The 13579-nt window shown below is 45.7% G+C and overlaps 1 protein-coding gene across 3 annotated transcripts in view; it reads left to right on the forward strand.

The window, feature by feature from the left end:
- Positions 1-13579, forward strand: part of cpamd8 (C3 and PZP like alpha-2-macroglobulin domain containing 8) — a 103174-nt gene that overhangs the window by 15501 nt on the left and 74094 nt on the right. For all 3 annotated transcript variants that reach the window (XR_009516070.1, XM_059991354.1, XM_059991353.1), the window contains exons 8-16: positions 189-302; positions 3405-3489; positions 4912-5020; positions 5674-5901; positions 6935-7105; positions 7634-7762; positions 8730-8919; positions 9278-9450; positions 9989-10138. Coding sequence is in view for 2 of the 3 variants with exons in the window: in XM_059991354.1 (XP_059847337.1) it covers positions 189-302; positions 3405-3489; positions 4912-5020; positions 5674-5901; positions 6935-7105; positions 7634-7762; positions 8730-8919; positions 9278-9450; positions 9989-10138 (1349 nt within the window). In the remaining variant the exon portion in view is untranslated. The remainder of the gene's footprint in view (positions 1-188; positions 303-3404; positions 3490-4911; positions 5021-5673; positions 5902-6934; positions 7106-7633; positions 7763-8729; positions 8920-9277; positions 9451-9988; positions 10139-13579) is intronic.

Below are 13579 nucleotides of genomic sequence, written 5' to 3' on the forward strand. Positions count from 1 at the left end.
TGGGAAATACAATGAGGTGAATAGTTGGGTGAAGAGAGGAGAGTAGGATTCAGTGCTTGTCAATGGGATTGCTGGCTGGTACTCAGATCTGTAGGATCCTCAGGCCTGCACTGCCCAGATCCGCAAAGAATTGAATAAGCAAACTCCTGCTGCTTTATGGCAAATCATTCATCTTTGTTTCATTTCAGGGGTTGTAAATATGAGCTTCCCGCTTTCGGATCAGCCAGTGATTGGAGAGTGGTTAATCTTCGTGGAGCTTCAAGGATACACTTACAACAAAACGTTTGAAGTGCAGAAATACGGTGAGTGTGGCACCTTACCTCAAATACAGTCTGTTGGCTTTACACTTCACCAGGAACCAAGCAGCCGGCAACACAGACCGTGGAGATTACAGGCTTACACACAAGTACAGCCCAGTACGTGGACTGGCTGGACTTGCTCAGGCATGCACATGGAGTGCCAGAACTTACACTGTCCTGCGCGTGTACTGCCTGTACTTGCACAGCCCCATATGTGGGCTGCCAATGTGCAGCTGGTGCTTGGAGCCGGGGATCACTAACAGACCCTTGCTGGACTGGGTTTCTATCAGATTCTAGTTACCTTGGCTGGAATTTTAACCAAGGGGTAGGGTCTGTTTTTAATTCACCAAAATTAAAAGCATTAATTCTATGTTGCTCCGGTGAAACCAGATACTGTTGAGTAAAGGAGGAAGACTGGCTCTTACCTGGGCAAGATACCAGAAGCGAGATACCAGCTTCAGGGCTGTCATGAAGAGCAGAGTTTTCGAGTTCTGACCTACTGCTTCTGAGCACCAGGTCAGCTGCTCTGTTATTGGTCACAGATTTTGCTGCTTGTGTGACACAGGTGACCCTTGGTTTTCTGCCCAGATCCATCTGGCTATGCCTTGCTGCAACATCCATTTTAAAAGTTATCGTCCTTGTGCAGAAACCTTCCATATACTTCACCTGTCCCTTTACATAATGTCTCTTCCACCCACAGATACCTGGCTCCCCCAAATTTAATCACTTCGCTATTGAAAGTACCTTTGAATTCACCAAACACCACTCTCTCTGTTTGGCTTTTCATTTCTCTCTCTTTCCTCTCATTCTCTCCATTTTTTTCTCTTTCTCTTTTTCTATTCTTTTATTCCTCTGCCACCAACTCCTTTTTGGTCTTTCTCATGTGCTCTCTGCCTCTGCGCCCTTTCTGTCTGTCTGTCTCTCTTTCCCTTTCTCTCGCTGACTTGTATCTCTCTTTATCTTTCTTTCTCCCCCTCTCTTTCCCTTCCTCCCTCTCTCTTTCTCTCTCTCACACATGGTATGCAAGTTATGTCAGGAATTTGGGTCAGGGAGTTGAAAAGATTCCTTGAGGAATGATTCCAGATTTAGTGGGTGGTTGCAGTGAGGTGGGGGAGGAGTTTTAAGCCCTTCTCTCATATCCATCTGGGAATGGTTTGGACGAGGACTGCTGAAGAAAGCTGTTTGGTTCAGGGTGCTTGTTCTCCTCTCCTCTTCATCCCTGTACAACCCCAAACCAGGCCACTGCTGCCTGACGTTCCATCTCCTGTGCAGCTTTCTGCCATCAGCACGCACCGAGTCTGACTCACTTGGCACTCCTTCCTTCCTGACCTACCCTGGCTCCCTGCCTGCTAACACCTAGATTTTTAAAATTTTGCTTTGCTCTTTTTCCAGATCCCCTTTTTAGCTTCTACCCTTCCTGTCTCTGTAACCCATGATCCTATGACCCGCTGGTTTTCAACGCTGCTTCCCAGTGGTAAATGTCAAAAAATTGAGAGTGAGGAACATTACTACAGCTGGTGACCTAAAGCTTGCCCAGAGATGAACACTATGGTGTGTCTTGGAGGAGGGAGCGTGGGGAAATACTGATCCCTTTTCATAATAACTACCGATGACCCTGTTTTTGGGCTGATAGAACACGGGATCTGAAGTCAACACCAAATACTGTAACAGTAACCAAATACAGTAACAAAAGGCGTGTGTTACTGCGACGAACAATTAGCTGAAGGAACTCAGTGAATCAGGCAGCAATTGTAGAGGGAACGGACAGTCAGTTTTTCAGGTCCTTTACCCAGACGTGTGAAATTTCAATGTTCGTTCCAGAAGGTTGCAAAATGCCAAGATGAAGTATGGTGTTATTCTTCAGATACCTTGGGCCTTGCTGTAGCAGTGCAGAAAGTCACAGACTAAAGGTCAAAGTGACAGTGGGATTCAGAATTAAAGGGGCATGCAACAGAAAGTTTAGGATGGCCTCTGTTGATAAAGCAGATACTTGAGTGCGATACACTGTATTGGATGAAGTGCAAGTGTATTGCTGCTTCACCTCGCTTGATTGTTTAGGGTGCTGGGTAGTGGGGAAGAAGAGCTTTGCATCTGCGCCAGTTGCACAGGGAGGCGCTATGAAGCTGGGAGTGGTGGATGAGGACAGAGAGTGAACCAGAGAGTCCCTGCAAAATGCTGAAAGAGGAAGATATGACACGCTAAATCTGGCTGAAGTTCTTACCAGTGTTTCTGTTTTTGTTTCAGATTTCACATCTGCAGTTTTATCTGTTTTCCATTACTGCAGAACAGGGACAGCACATGTTAGATAAAGGGTAAAGCTCCCTCTCCACTTTCCTATCGCACACTTCCAAGGCAGGGATAGCATGATTTAGATGAAGCGTTAACTTGCCTTTACCCTGTCCCATCAAAAACTCTTGGAGCCCACAGGTCAGATACAGAGTAAACCTCCCCTTCCCCCACCCCCCGCACACACTGCTAGTACAGGAAAAGCACCGGTTACATAGAATGTAAAGCTGCTTCTACTTGGTCCCCTTAAGCACTAACCTCCTGAGGGTGAGCAAGGTTATCAGCTTCTAACGGATCTGGACCACTCTGGGGACTTGTCACATGGCTCTTGGCAAAGACTCGGCAAACTTGCCTCCCAAAGATTTAGCAACTGGCAAAGTGTCATCGTGGGCTGGCGTCAGGTTCTATGTGCCAAAAGTGATTGGTTACGACATACCTCCCTGCATCACGCATCCATGGTGTTCGCAATTTTTAAAGTTTTCTGGCAGAGTAAAAAACGCAATATGTTTTCCACTAGCAGGAGGTTGATAACCAAAGTACACACATTTAAAATTGGCAGAAGATCAGAGAAGACGAGGAGAAATATTTTTGCAGTCAGTTGTTATGATCTGAAATGCACTGTCTAAAAGAGTGGTGGATATAGTTTCAGTTAGAGCTATTAACAGGGAGTTGGGTAAATATTTGAAGAGGAAAAATGGCCCTCCATGCTATACCACTCTGTGATTTCTACTAAATGTTTCATTCCACCTTGTGGCTTCTTCACCCAGACGACATAATGTTTTACTGGAGTGAGAATATTCCCTTTATTCTTCCATACAGTGTTACCAAAGTTTGAGCTCACTATTGATCCTCCCAAGTACATCCAGGACCTGAACAAGTGCGAGGAGGGAACAGTCCATGCCAGGTAAGCTACTCTTACTCCTGGGGAGAAAGCTGACTAACGGAGCCTCTCAGCACACAGCCCGAGGTAAGGGCCTTCAGGACCTTTGACTCGAAACATCAAGGAGTTTAGTCAGTGTCTCACTAAACTTTACTTCTCTGCCAGTAGCTCAGACCACACAGACACAGACCATCCAGAACCTGAACGTCTCAACACCAGTCGCTAAAGTCCTAAAAGTTATAACAACCTTGCAACTTTTTCTCATCTTCAGTCTGACCGCCACGGCTGCCCTCTGATGTATGAGGCTGAGCCTGTACATTTAGAACAGGGTATGTTGAAAGATCAGTCCCCACCCCACACAACACCACAGAGCGGAACCTGACTGCAGATGGACTGTATTAATTTTAAACTGCCCTTGCAGCTCGAAGCCTGGTTATCACAGGGAGGCTATAGCACTACTAATATAACCAACTAGCAGCTTAGGAGGTGGTAGAAAGGGAGAAGGGTTTGGGAGTGAACAACATTTTTCAAGAAGTAAATGTTCTGCTGATACATAAACATCTATTTCTTCAACCCAGATTTGCACATCTGAATGTGCAACTATTTCATTACTAGTTGGCCTCTATTTAACTATTTGTGTCTGATATAAGGACTTGGTAAATTTCCCAGTCGATTCCAGTGGACGAAACCCACATATTAGTGCCCAGTCTAGGATTGTGGAATGGATTCACTGTGGATTTCGATAAATTGGAACATCTCGGTCCAATCTATCTCTTACTCCTTCATCAAGTTCAGATGCCAACTGTTTTCCAGAGCAGACTGTTACAGCCAGAGCCTGTATTCAGCCTCAGTAAATCCCAGCCGATCTATCACTAATCCATTTGTCCACCCGTGTTCCACATTCTTTGGTTTTCAACACACAACAAAATAAGATCTACCATTGTCTTGAAATCACCGATTGAGCTTGGCTTGCACAATCTTCTGGAGAGAGAGCTCCAGATTTCCATTGGCCTTTGAAGAGGTGCTTCCTGATGTTGGACTGAATGGCCTGATTTCAAAATTCTGCCTCCACATTCATTGCTTTTCCCACAGAAGAATTTTAAGAGGTTGGATTTAATAAGGATCGGTCTGGACAGTAAGGTCCTTGAACTGATCCATCAGAGGAAGTGTCTGGGAACAAATTAAGAGAAGACTTCCTCGGACCCTCTGTGCCCTACTAAAATGGTTGGAGTGAAGGCTTCGAGATTTTAACAAAAAGTAAACTGGTAACGGTGTTCACTGAATGTTGGGATGTGGCAGTGGGTTAATTCTCCATCAAAGCCTTGCTACACAACATTGATTTGGAGATGTTCATTCATGGTGTTGGGTGGGAATGTACGCTCACTACAGGAAAAGCAATAGACTCTCTCACTTCTTCCTCCTTGTGCACTCTCTCTTTCTCTTGAGGTACACGTTTGGTAAACCGGTGCTGGGGAGACTGACGGTGAACATGACGGTGAATGGAGTGGGTTATTACAGGCACGAACTGGGACACCCTGTGGTGAAGATCATGGAGGTATGGAATCTCTGCCTACCAAGATCAATTTCTTGAACCGAGGAAGCATTAATCTTATAGAAGGAATGAATTTTCATTTCAGCAATAAGTAAACATGTAAACGGGGACAACAGATAAAAAGTTAATCTCTCTTTGCATTGTCCCATCAAATGTTCCCAGTTTGGGATCAGCACTACAAAACTCCATTTATATTGAGATGATAATAGTATAGGTTAGATACAGACACTCCCAGGGAGGGGACAACATGGGTTTTACAGGTAGTCTGTACTGCTGACATACAGGGAAGGATAGAGATTGAAGCTCTCCTTGTGCTGTCACTCCCAGGGCAAGGGCAGTCAGGCTAAGTACATTGTAATTCTCCCTCTGTCAAACATTTGCAGGGTAGATAAGCATGGGTTGGATTCAGAAAACAGTTCCCTTTGTTGCCCTGATTAACACTTCCAAGGCATGCAAACAGCTGAATTTATTCTCCACTCTGATGACGGTCGATCTCCCAATGTCTTCTGATGTGTCTTGCCAAGTTCACACATTTATGGAATGGTCCACTCACTTTGTAGATGCTGCTTGACCTGCTGAGTTCCTCCAGCAATTTGTGTGTTCCTGTTGCCTCTCTCATTCTTCCACTGAAAATGACCCTCTTTTTAACCCTACAGATTGACGGCTCGGCCTCCTTCCCCATCTGCGTCAAGGAAATGATGCCCGTGGATGTCCCGGAACATTTCCGAGGCTCGCTCAACATCTGGGCCTCGGTGCTGAGTGGCGACGGCAGCACACAGATCACCTTTGACGATTCGACCCCGGTTCACAAGCAGCTCATCGACATCAAGTATTCCAAGGACACTCGCAAGCAGTTCAAACCAGGCCTTCCTTACAAAGGAAAGGTAACCTCGAGCTCATGAAGCAAGGGACCCTTGGAATTAAGCCTCCCAAATCTCAGGACATTACAGTGTAATCCTAATCCATCACCAGCTCAACTCCATAAAGAGACACCCCACCACCCTCACTCTTACTGAGTGCTGACTCACTACTCCCTAGGGTGCTAATTATCCTTGGCCTGGTGCAAGTCCTGAGCCTGGAAAAGAGATGAAAGAAAATCTAAAGATCAGCTTTATTTGTCACATGTGCATCAAAACATACATTGAAATGTGTCAAATCAAATTAAATCAAATCAGCAGGGAGTGTGCTGGGCAGCCCACAGGTCTCACCGTGCTTCTGCCACTAGCATAGCTCTCTAACCCTATCATGTGTCTGGAAAGTGGGAAGGAAGCCAGGGCAGCTGGAGAAGACCCATGTGGTCATGAGGAGAACTCCTTACAGACAGTGGAGGGAATTGAACTGGTGTTGTAATAATGTAACGCTAACCACTACGCTACCATGCCACCCATAGTACATGGTGAAATGGGTACCCAAGGCTCTCTGGGCCCTGGCACACTATGTTGGCTCTGGAACACAGTGCATCCCTGGCCTGGCAAGGTGTCTTGGTCATAGAAGACCGGGTAGTCCTGGGTCTGACACACCACCCTCTCCTTCTGCTTCTCTCCTTTAAGATTTTCACCCAAGCCCTTTGACCATGCTTCTGGTCACTACTGTAATATCGTCTACTAGGGCCCAGAGTCACTCTTTATTTGAAAATCTCTCTGGTGAAGAGCTTTGTAAAAGGTGCTGCAGGAGTGAGAGCCGAATCCCAGAAATATCTTCCTTGGGTCTGCTCTGCTCAGCCGTGGCTGACTTATTTTCTCTCTCAACCCCATTCTCCCACCTTCCTGTAACTTTTGGGGCCTTTAATAATCAAGAGCCTATCAACCTCCACTTTAAGTATAACCAATATCTTGTCCTCCATAGCCATCTGTGGCAATAAATTGCACAGATTCATCACCCTCTGGCTAAAGAAATTCCTCCTTGTTGTTCTTGTAGGTGGAGGTGACGTACCCCGATGGAAGTCCTGCAAATGGCATCACTGTGCGGATCAAAGCTGAGCTCACTCCAAAGGACAATGTCTACACGAGTGAACTGGTGTCTGAGGACAGCAAAGTGGAGTTTGAGATTCCATCTATCCCCACTGCTGCCCAGTATGTCTGGCTGGAGGTGAGGAGGGAAAGATGCCACGTGGTGAGAGAAACCTTATCCTCACAAATACATGGGTATGTGCATCTGTGCATGCACACATACACGAGCGTGCATACACAGACACACGTAGATTAATACTCAAATCTGCCGGTCATCCGAGATAATAACACCTAGGAATTTAAAGTAAATTTTCATTTACTCATGCACATGTTTATCGCACATACACGTGCATGTGTACCCTCACAAACTTGCATACACATTCATACTTCCTTGTGTTCTCCCTTTCACACAGACGTATTTAGACACAATAATGTGTATACACATCCGTGCTTGTACAAATACATTGAATTTATGTGAAAACATGAATATGTGTTCCTGGAAAGGATGCCCATACACATAGTTGCTCACTCAGACTTGACACAATGGACCATGGGCGATAGACAGCAAGTGGAAATGTTTCTCATCACCTCTCATTCCTTTCACCTAAGACAACCAATGATAAAGGGCATGGGCTTCATTGCTAATTATATTCTTACTTCTCTTCAGACTAAGGTGACAGCCATCAATGGAACGCCAGCTGGTGAGCAGTACCTGCCTAGCTACCTGTCCATTAGCAGCTGGTATTCACCAAGCAAGTGCCATATTCAGATGCAGGGACCAGAGCGGGTGCTGCAGGTGAGGTATTATGCCCTGTAGCATTGTGGTTTCCCTTTCTCACTGCCAGAGTCGAAGAACATTGCAGTGACTCTGGAAACTACAGCCTGTCTCCTCAACTAACATTCACCCACCGATTAACATTTGCGAATGCGATCATTGTAATACACATCCTGCAGGAGATCTATTCATCCCATTGAATCTGTGCTGCCCCTCTGAAGGAGTTTTTCTCATCGTCCCACTTCCTTGTTCTTTTTCTTGAGCTCTGAGGACTTTTTCCTGTCAAGACCATAAGGCAGGGGAGCAGAATCAGGCCATTTGGCCCATTAGGTCTGCTTTGCCATTCCATCATGGCAGACTTAGTTTCCCTCTCAACCCCATTCTCCCACCTTCTCCTTATAACCTTTGATGCCCTTAATGATCAAGAGTCTATTAACCTTTGCTTTAAGTATTCCCAATGACTTGGCTTCCATAGCCATCTGTGGCAATGAACTGGACAGATTCACCACGTTCTGGGTAAAGAAATTCCTCCTCATCTCATTTCTAAAGGGATGTCCATCTAAAGCAGAGGTTTCCAACCTTTTTTATGCCATTAACTAAGGAGCCTGTGGACCCTTGAAGCACCCAGTAGTCTTAGACTCTCCCACTATTAGAAACTTGCTCTCCGCGTCTACTCTATCTACGCCTTACAATATTCGGAACGTTCTAATGAAGTCCTCCCTCAGCCTTTCATTACTGGGTAATTCAAGTACTTATCTAGCTCCCTTTGAAAGTTCCTCTACTCTTTTAGATGATGCATGATCACAGCAACCCTCTAGGTCTCTTATCTGATCACCTTAAATCTCTGTCCCCTATGGAGCCCAATGTGCTAAGGCCAATTGTGGCCTTTCTTGCTGCTGAATTATCTGCAGGAGGCTACGTGCCCTGTGGGGGTGGGCTCATTGGTACTCTGTTGCTGAGGATGCTCTTTCGTCTCTGACTGCTCCAGGTGGGCGAGGAGGCCTGGATTCCAGTGAAATCCACCTGTCCTTGTGACTTTGCATTACACTTTGAGATCGCCTCACGGGGCAACATCGTGCGAACCGGGCTACAGCCGGCCAGCATCACCCGGCTGCGCAGTAGGAGGGCCACTGTCATCTTTGACAAGAAAAAGCAGTCATCACAGACCCCACAGAACCGTAAGTCAGAGGGAGAGCCAGGCGGAGAGTACGGTCCGCTGGATGGAGGGAGGGTTGGAAGGTTGACATAGAGGACAGAGAGAGTGCTGGATGGATGGATGGTTAAAAGACCAGATGAGGAGGGAGAGAGGATCAGAGAAGGTGAGGTTGGATAGATGGAGTGGGGGAGAGTCCGAGTGAATGAGCAGTTGATAGGAGGCAGGACAGTGAGAGGGAAAGGGTTAACTGGAGAGCTAGAGATATGGACAGATAGACGGAGTTGAAACTGGACTGATACAATGTGGAAGGCCAGGGTGGTTGGACAATGTGGTCAAACAGAGGGAGACGGACAGAATTAAACACCCTGCTTTCCCCTCAGAGCGGGCCATGTCTCCAGCCGGTGAAGTTGGTGTGTGCACAACCTACCTCCACTTCAGGGTCACGCATGACATGAGCCCACTCAGTCGTCTGCTCCTGTACTACGTGCGAGAAAATGGCGAGGGCATCACCGACAGCATCCAGATTCCAGTACAGCCATCCTATGAAAACAAGGTGGGTGAGCAACAACATGGGTCACTGTTTACAGGTATGTATCACCTGTAACAAAGGGGAGGCTTCAGTGTGTCACCAGACAAAATTGGACATTGAGTTGCACTTTATGGAGCGAGCACTAGGGCCTGTTTCTGGCTAAACCATGCTTGATGAATGACTGAGTTAGGGGGCTGGGTCAAAGGACGGTTTTAAAGGAGAAGCAAAGTGGAGTAAGTAGAGGTTTAGGAAGGGAAATTCCCCAGTTTAGGATCCAAATAGCTGAAGACATGGCTGTCAGTGGAGACTCAGTAATGTCCAGAATCGGTTGGAGGACAGTTGTTTAGATAGCAGGGATTTTAGAAATGGGAAGCTGAGTCGGAAGCTTTGGGGGATTTGGAAGCATGAATCAGAATTTCAAGATCAGCCCACTGCTGCCCCAGAACAGTGCCAGATTTGTTTTGGGGGTGCAATGAAGTTTGAATTGGTGGGGGGCCTGTTTGTGTTCATTAAATGTGCTGGATTCATGACAGCTGGACTTGTTTCTGTTTGAAATATCCAGGTATCGATTTCACTCTCCTCCAACAAAACGATGCCTGGTGACCCCATCAGTGTGACGGTGAAGGGCAAGGCACAGTCGTGCGTTTGCATTGCATCTGTGGATAAGAGTGTGTACCTGCTGAAACCTGGCTTCCAGCTCACAACTGACAAGGTAATCACAGCTTACCCCTCTCACCGACACTCTTCCTTGGTATGATGGTCATTCCATCGTTCAGACTGATTTATTATTTATTTAGGCCAGGGTATTCTGCATTGTAAATGCTCTTACTTCCTTCAGTTCTATTAACTTAAATCTCCCAACTTTAAAAACCTATTTAAACCCCCGTGTGGAACCTTCAGTTGACCCCCAGCCTTAACAATCTTACTTGGGGAGGGAGCTTTGGATTTCCACGCCCATCCAGACAAAGCAGACCATTTGACTGGCACCTGTTTGCTATCCTAAGCATCCCTTTCCTCCACCATTAGTGCAAGACTTGTACAGTGTACACTGTCTATAAAATGCTCGCCTGGGCTTCTCCAATGGCACCTCACAAACATGTGATCTCTACCACCAGGTCAAGGGAAGTGGGCGAAAGGAACCAACTTCTGGTGTGATACCATTCTGATTTGGAAATCTATCATCTATATTGGTAATATCTTCACCACAATAAATGTGGCAGTTCCCAAAGGTACCTTTTTGAAAGGCAGTTAGGAATGGGCAATGAATGCTGAGCTTTGAATGATATTCAAAATCCTGGAAGTTGATCACAATTAATATCACCCCTGAATAGTCTGGCTCTACTATTATGGCTGTTACTATTTTCTTCTGTACACATCCACCAGTGGGAAGATTTATTTTCTTAGAGATACAGTGTAGAACAGGCCCTTTTGGCTCAATGAGCCACGTTGCCAGCAACCCAGCTGTTTAACACTAGCCTAATCCCAGGATAGTTTACATTGATCAGTTTGTCTACTTAGCGCTGCGTCTTTGGGCTGTGGGGGGAGGAACTGGAACACCCAAAGGAAGCCCACGTGATCACAGGGAGAACGTGCAAACTCCTTACAGACTGTGCTGGAATTGAACTCCGAACTCCAACGCTTGGAGCTGCAATATTGTCGTGCTAACCACTACGGCGGCACTCCATACTTCATCTACTTCATTAACACCTTTAGTCATTTTAAAGTCCTTGATTAGATTTCCTCAGTCATTGACGGAAGACACAAATTCAAGCCCAGTGTGTGCAACTTGTCTGTTTGAATCCCCTCCACCCGACTGGGATTCTGACAATGTTGGGCTGTAGTCCTTACAAAACTCTGACATCATCTCCAGGACCGAACACCATGCCACTGGATGAGATCTGATCAGACTTTATCCTTGATTTTGTTAAACAAGATTCCCAAATCGCCAAGCTCTTGGAAGTCTCTATTCATGGGAATGGGATAAAATAAAGACTTGTGTTCTTTTAATCCACCATTTACATCATTTCCTGCACTTCCCTCAGGGTGACCATGAAAGGTTCGACATTGGCCCCAATCTCCTTATCCGTTCTTAGCAGTTTTGTTTCTGTTGCTGGATTCATTACAGGAGTTCAGAAGTGGGAATGTTGGTTGATTTGGTTCCCCTTTGTTCAGATTACTGTGACTAGGGGGACCAGTCATCTCTTGCTTTCCAGTTCCCAGCAAAAAACTTCTTTTCTGCTCTGCTACTCTTGGCTGCTGTCACTGCTGTGAGTCAGCCTGGTGTTGTTTGAGGGACATCCAGTAAGTGTGCTGGTGAGGGTTCAAAAGTAAACTCAGAGTACGTCACCACATACAACCCTGAGGTTGTTTTCTTTTTCTGCGGGCACACCTAGCAAATCTATAGAAGAGTAATTGTAAACGGTAAACATCAGGAACTGTGCAAATGCAGATATAAATAAATAGCAATAAATAATGAACTTGAAATAGCAATGTCCTTAAATGAGTGTAGCTATCCCCTTTTGTTCAAGAGCCTGATGGTTGAGGGATAGTAACCGATCTTGAACCTGGTGGTGGGGATCCTGAGGCTGCTGTATCTTCTACCTGATGGCAGCAGCAAGAAAAGAGCATTGCCTGGGTGGTGAGGATCTTTGATGATGGGTAATGCTTTCCTATGCAACATTTCATGTAGGTGTGCTCACTGGTTGTGAGGGCTTTACTCATGATGCACTAGGCCGAATCCACAAGCTTTTGTAGGATTTTCCACTCAAAGGCATTGGTGTTCCCATACCAGGCTGTAATGCAGCCAGTCAGCACACTTTCCACCTCACTTCTATAGAAGTTTTCGAAAGTTCTCAATGACACGCTGAACCTCTGCAGACTCTCCAGGAAGTAGGAGTGCCGTTGTGCTTGCTTTGCAATAATAATTAATATGATTGGTCCAGGGCAGGTCCTCTGAGATTGTGACATCCAGGAATTTAAAGTTACTGACCCTCTCCAACTCTCCTTCCAATGGTTGCTGGCTTATGGACGTCTGGCTTCCCTCTCCTGAGTTCTACAAGTGTGCATACATGTGAGAGAAGAGTCTTGCCTGTAAAGCAGGGGTTCCCAACGACCCCTTGGTTAATGGTAAAGGTCCATGGCCTTTTTTTTTAAAAAACAGGTTGGGAGCTCCTGCTCTAAGGCTACACAAAGAACCAGGAGCTAATTCAGCTCTCTGTATCTTAGTCTATGCTACCTTTCACCCTTACTGTCTTGAAGGCTGTAATTAAATTCTTCCCTATCCATACCAATTCCTGGGAATATAGCACCAGGTCTGCTGCACAGTGGCCAGCATCAGAGCTCTGAACTGTTGTTAATTTTATTTATATAGAAAGCACAAAGTAGACTCTACCGGTCCTTTGAGCCACATCGTGCAACCACTGACAAACCTGATTAACCCTAACCTCACCGCGGGACAACTTACAATGTCCTTGGGTGGAAACAGGAATGTCTGGGGAAAACCCACACATTCCACAAAGAGGATGTGCAGACTTCTTATAGAATGGTGCTGGAATTGAACTCAGGAACAGCCTGAGCGTAATAGTGTTGCGCTAACTGCTGCACTACCACGGCGCCCTGTTCTGGACTTTAGTGTTCAAATCCCACGCAATAGGACATGGAGTTTAAATCTCAATGAAATAGCCAACAGTAAAAATTTAAAGTTTAGTAATGTTGACTGCTGGATTATCATCAAAATCTATTTATTCTTTAATGCCCTTTTGGGGAGGAAACCTTTTGTCCGTATTTATTGTGATCCATATGTTGTCTCAACCAGCAAAGTGGTTGTGTCTTAATTTCTTTCTGAATTGTCCTACCAAGTAATTCAGTTTGAGGGCAATTAAAGATGTATAATAAATGTTATCTTTGTCAGTGATGCCTATTTCATGAGACCCAGTCTCATTTTGGTCATTTGAAGGTATACCTCTTCAGGTATAGTGCATACCTTCTAAGGTGTTGTGCCCAGGACTGCTCTGAGTGGTATAATTCTGATTAATTCAGAGTCATTCTCAAGGAGTCTGAACACATGGTGTCCAGTGGTTCACTCTGGTAGCAAGGGGCTTTGGTGATGGATGTTGCAGATGGGACATGCCTGGTGTGCAGACACTGTGATCTG

The sequence above is a fragment of the Hypanus sabinus genome, chromosome 16 (genome assembly GCF_030144855.1).
Source record: "Hypanus sabinus isolate sHypSab1 chromosome 16, sHypSab1.hap1, whole genome shotgun sequence".
Lineage (NCBI taxonomy): Eukaryota > Metazoa > Chordata > Chondrichthyes > Myliobatiformes > Dasyatidae > Hypanus > Hypanus sabinus.